The sequence below is a fragment of the Limulus polyphemus genome, unplaced genomic scaffold, assembly GCF_000517525.1.
Source record: "Limulus polyphemus unplaced genomic scaffold, Limulus_polyphemus-2.1.2 Scaffold10607, whole genome shotgun sequence".
NCBI lineage: Eukaryota > Metazoa > Arthropoda > Merostomata > Xiphosura > Limulidae > Limulus > Limulus polyphemus.
The window spans coordinates 1-6,081 of NW_013676217.1; the positions used below are offsets into that span (position 1 = coordinate 1).

Below are 6,081 nucleotides of genomic sequence, written 5' to 3' on the forward strand. Positions count from 1 at the left end.
CCTTACTTAGCTTGGATTCAATATAATATTAATTCTCCAGACTTATCAGTTCCTTACTTAGCTTGGTTTCAATATAATATTAATTCTCCAGACTTATCAGTTCCTTACTTAGCTTGGATTCAATATAATATTAATTCTCCAGATAAAATGGAATATATAGAAAAAGACAATAATTCTCTACTAATTTACTGGCTATATCTCTATTTATTTCAGTTTATTAGCAGAATCTAAATCTGCTAACATAATTATTCTATTTCTTTATCGTATTTTATTTTCTTCACTAATGAAATCTAAGTCTTTTACTTTAATTATTTATCATCTTTTTATTTTCTGCTTTTCATCAGCGGGAGCTGCCTACACCAGTAACTTCACATTTAAGAACCGATACAATACTCCACAAGCAGCGCCACCTGGTGTTTACTTCACAGAAAACTTTGATGAAAAGCAATTATTAAACGACATTGAGTCGGCTGTAAGTACAGTGTTGTCTTTATATACCAAGTTGTCAACAATAACCGTTTGAAAAGTACAAACGTATAATAGCAACTGAACTATTATTATAAGTACAGAAATCAAATGTTTATATTAAAATAAATAGTTCAAGGACATTGTACTTCCACTGTGAGATAGATTGTGTTCTAGGCTTCCTTAACCTATAAATATATATAATATGTAGGTTTTGTAGGTTCTTTCAATCTACCAGTACGTGAATTAGATCAATATAATGTGAAGGATTGTTTAACAGATGTTCTAGGTTTCCTTAACCTATAAGTATACATATAATATGTAGGTTTTTGTTTTGTTTTTTCAATCTACCAATACGTCAATTACAACTATATAATGTGAAGGATTGTTTAACAAGTGTTCTAACTTTCTTTAACCCATAAATATATGTAATATGTAGGTTTCGTAGGTTCTTTCAATCTCCCAATACATAGATTACACCCATATAATGTGAAGGATTGTTTAACAAGTGTTCTAGGCTATTTCAATCTACCAAGAAACAGATTCAACAATGGTTGTCTTTTCAGACTGAGTAGTAGTTAACTTTTTTAATTAAGAGATTATTGCCTCTTACGATTGAGTAATGATTGTAGCTTTAGATTTAGTTGTGGTTGTCTCTTTAGACTGAGTAACAGTTGTCTCTTTAGACTAAGTAACAGTAGTCTCTTTAGATTGAGTAACAGTTGTCTCTTTAGACTGAGTAACAGTTGTCTCTTTAGACTAAGTAACAGTTGTCTCTTTAGACTGAGTAACAGTTGTCTCTTTAGACTGAGTAACAGTTGTCTCTTTAGATTGAGTAACAGTTGTCTCTTTAGACTGAGTAACAGTTGTCTCTTTAGATTGAGTAACAGTTGTCTCTTTAGACTAAGTAACAGTTGTCTCTTTAGATTGAGTAACAGTTGTCTCTTTAGACTAAGTAACAGTTGTCTCTTTAGACTGAGTAACAGTAGTCTCTTTAGATTGAGTAACAGTTGTCTCTTTAGACTGAGTAACAGTTGTCTCTTTAGATTGAGTAACAGTTGTCTCTTTAGATTGAGTAACAGTTGTCTCTTTAGACTGAATAACAGTTGTCTCTTTAGATTGAGTAACAGTTGTCTCTCTAGACTGAATAACAGTTGTCTCTTTAGACTGAGTAACAGTTGTCTCTTTAGACTGAGTAATAGTTGTCTCTTTAGACTGAGTAACATTTGTCTCTTTAGACTGAGTAACAGTTGTCTCTTTAGACTGAGTAACAGTTGTCTCTTTAGACTGAGTAACAGTTGTCTCTTTTGAACACAGATGAAAATTCAATATGGAGAAAATTTCATTAGCGCTGTCATCATTGACACGAAGTTAGAAGATGGAGAATTATCCTCCTCAGTCTCACTACAGTTTGAACAAGAAGAAGAGCTTATAAACAAGATATTTTCTGATGAAGCCTGTATAAGCACATCTGAAAATGATGGTTACTGTATCATTCCACCCAGCCTTGTTGTGAACAAAACAAAACTGGAAGAAAGTAAGTAGTGCCGCTTTTGTGTCAACACTTGAACAGTTTGTTACATGAGAAGCCTGATTTCTTTGGCAATAATGATACTTGATACTTGTTTAGTGTAATATAATAATGTCTCATTTTAAACAAGTTTAAATATGTTGATACTTGTTTTGTGTAATATCATAATGTCTCATTTTAAACAAGTTAAAACATGTTGATACTTGTTTAGTGTAATATAATAATGTCTCGTTTTAAACAAGTTAAAACATGTTGATACTTGTTTTGTGTAATATCATAATGTCTCATTTTAAACAAGTTTAAACATGTTGATACTTGTTTTGTGTAATATCATAATGTCTCATTTTAAACAAGTTAAAACATGTTGATACTTATTTAGTGTAACATAATAATATCTCATTTTAAACAAGTTTAAACATGTTGATACTTGTTTTGTGTAATATCATAATGTCTCATTTTACACAAGTTTAAACATTCTGATACTTGTTTGTGTAATATAATAATGTCTCATTTTAAACAAGTTTAAATATTCTGATACTTGTTTAGTGTAATATAATAATGTCTCATTTTAAACAAGTTTAAATATTCTGATACTTGTTTAGTGTAATATAATAATGTCTCATTTTAAACAAGTTAAAACATCTTGATAATTGTTTAGTGTAATATAATAATGTCTCATTTTAAACAAGTTAAAACATGTTGATACTTGTTTAGTGTAATATCATAATATCTCATTTTAAACAAGTTTAAACATGTTGATACTTGTTTTGTGTAATATCATAATGTCTCATTTTAAACAAGTTAAAACATGTTGATACTTGTTTAGTGTAATATAATAATATCTCATTTTAAACAAGTTTAAACATGTTGATACTTGTTTTGTGTAATATCATAATGACTCATTTTACACAAGTTTAAACATTTTGATACTTGCTTTGTGTAATATAATAATGTCTCATTTTAAACTAGTTTAAACATGTTGATACTTGTTTAGTGTAATATCATAATGTCTCATTTTAAACAAGTTAAAACATGTTGATACTTGTTTAGTGTAATATCATAATGTCTTATTTTAAACAAGTTTAAACATGTTGATACTTGTTTAGTGTAATATCATAATGTCTCATTTTAAACAAGTTAAAACATGTTGATACTTGTTTAGTGTAATATCATAATGTCTTATTTTAAACAAGTTTAAATATTCTGATACTTGTTTAGTGTAATATAATAACGTCTCATTTTAAACAAGTTAAAACATGTTGATACTTGTTTAGTGTAATATCATAATGTCTCATTTTAAAACAGTTAAAACATGTTGATACTTGTTTAGTGTAATATTATAATGTATCATTTTAAACAAGTTAAAACATGTAGATACTTGTTTAGTGTAACATAATAATGTCTCATTTTACACAAGTTTAAACATTTTGATACTTGTTTAGTGTAATATAATAATGTCTCATTTTAAACAAGTTTAAACATGTTGATACTTGTTTAGTGTAATATAATAATGTCTCATTTTAAACAAGTTAAAACATTGTTACGTCTCTGTATGTTTGTTTGTTAATTCTTACAAGATACAAGTCCTTTCTTTACAAAACTTGTTTATTCTTCCTCAATACAACTTTGTAATGTACTTAATTTTCACAGTTACACACACTATAGTTCACAACAATTCACTCACTTTCTATCGCGCTTAGACTTAATTGTCCGTCCCCGCCAACTATAGTTCCGATCTCTGTGTCTGCTATCCTCAGTTCCCGCCTACCGTAACCGCTGTCTTTCTTTCTCTCTGCCTGCTTCGTTTCCGCTACGTCTTTGTTTCCACTATTGCTTCGACTCCCTCTGTCTCTTTCACTGTCTAGCGCACTTATATATGATAATACTGTCTGTTCTAGAAACTTCTAAGACTCTCAATACGTGCTACCAGCGTCAGTTGACGCAACGATGTTGCAACACACTAGCGAATCTTCTAGAATATTCGTCACATGACCCTCCCCCACTGTCGTAACATGTTGATACTTGTTTAGTGTAATATAATAATGTCTCATTTTAAACAAGTTTAAACATTTTGATACTTGTTTAGTGTAATATAATAATGTCTCATTTGAAACAAGTTAAAACATGTTGATACTTATTTAGTGTAATATAATAATGTCTCATTTTAAACAAGTTTAAATATTCGAGACATTATTATATTACACTAAACAAGTATCAAGATGTTTAAACTTGTTTAAAATGAGACATTATTATATTACACTAAACAAGTATCAAAATGTTTAAACTTGTTTAAAATGAGACATTATTATATTACACTAAACAAGTATCAATCAACATGTTTTAACTTGTTTAAAATAATTGTTTAGTGTAATATAATAATGTCTCATTTTAAACAAGTTAAAACATGTTGATAATTGTTTAGTGTAATATTATAATGTCTCATTTTAAACAAGTTAAAACATGTTGATACTTGTTTAGTGTAATATAATAATGTCTCATTTTAAACAAGTTTAAACATGTTGATAATTGTTTAGTGTAATATCATAATGTCTCATTTTAAACAAATTTAAACATTTTGATACTTGTTTAGTGTAATATAATAATGTCTCATTTTAAACAAGTTAAAACATGTTGATAATTGTTTAGTGTAATATCATAATGTCTCATTTTAAACAAATTTAAACATTTTGATACTTGTTTAGTGTAATATAATAATGTCTCATTTTAAACAAGTTTAAACATCTTGATACTTGTTTAGTGTAATATAATAATGTCTCATTTTAAACAAGTTAAAACATGTTGATACTTGTTTTGTGTAATATAATAATGTCTCATTTTAAACAAGTTTAAACATTTTGATACTTGTTTAGTGTAATATAATAATGTCTCATTTTAAACAAGTTAAAACATGTTGATACTTGTTTTGTGTAATATCATAATGTCTCATTTTAAACAAGTTTAAACATGTTGATACTTGATTTATATAATGCTGGTTTAATTCAACAGTCGTTTTAGAAATATTGGATTATGTTGGTCTTGAAAGAGAAATTCTAAATTTTTCTGAATGATTTGTTTATGTTTACCATTTAAGTATTTTATTTTACATTTCATATATTTGTTCATATATCCATCCTACATTCAGACTTTATACAACAAATAGCTTATTGTGGTTCGTTTGCTACAACTGAGTTTATGTAAAGGTTTCTTCTTGGGAGAATTGGTGCTCGTATTCCATCACTTTTAAACTTAACCTTTGTGGTTATAATGATCCATTATCATTGTCCAACTGAAGTTACATTTATAAACTACAATCATTGTTCAAATTATTAGGTTAAAATTGTTACCATGGTTGCATACTTGTGAACAGATGACACATTTAAGTCCTATGTTACCATATCCTCTGGACTCTACTGATTGATCCACGAATCAGAATCTTTTTTTCAAACTTATAACCAGTCGTCACTCTCAAGCTGAACCCTTATTTAAAATAAGACATCTTCATAGAAGTAAGTTTAAAGTAATAATAAAGTAAAAACATCGTTCCAAACTGTGAGAAACCAACTACCATGCTCTTGCTGAATAACCAAGATCATCATGTTATATCTACATAGTTATGAATCTGGAACAATCCAAGATCATCATGTTATTATATCTATATCCAGATTCATAACAACAATCCAAGATCATTATGGGTTATGAATCTGGATATAGATATAAAACAATCCAAGATCATCATGTTATATCTATATCCAGATTCATAACAACAATAACATGATGATCTTGGATGATCTTGGATTGTTGGTTATGAATCTGGATATAGATATCATGATGATCTTGGATTGTTAGTTATGAATCTGGATGTAGATATAACATGATGATCTTGGTTATTCAGCAAGAGCATGGTAGTTGGTTTCTCACAGTTTGGAACGATGTTTTTACTTTATTATTACTTTAAACTTACTTCTATGAAGATGTCTTATTTTAAATAAGGGTTCAGCTTGAGAGTGACGACTGGTTATAAGTTTGAAAAAAAGATTCTGATTCGTGGATCAATCAGTAGAGTCCAGAGGATATGGTAACATAGG

At 28.4% G+C, this 6,081-nt stretch overlaps 1 protein-coding gene across 1 annotated transcript in view; it reads left to right on the plus strand.

Moving 5' to 3' along the window:
- Positions 1–344: 344 nt before the first annotated feature.
- The window catches only part of LOC111083668 (latent-transforming growth factor beta-binding protein 1-like), a gene marked incomplete at its 5' end in the record, with an annotated part of 16,324 nt that continues 10,587 nt past the window's right edge, over positions 345–6,081 (plus strand). The window contains 2 exons of the mRNA XM_022380316.1: positions 345–472; positions 1,783–2,002. Coding sequence (XP_022236024.1) covers positions 345–472; positions 1,783–2,002 — 348 coding nt within the window. The remainder of the gene's footprint in view (positions 473–1,782; positions 2,003–6,081) is intronic.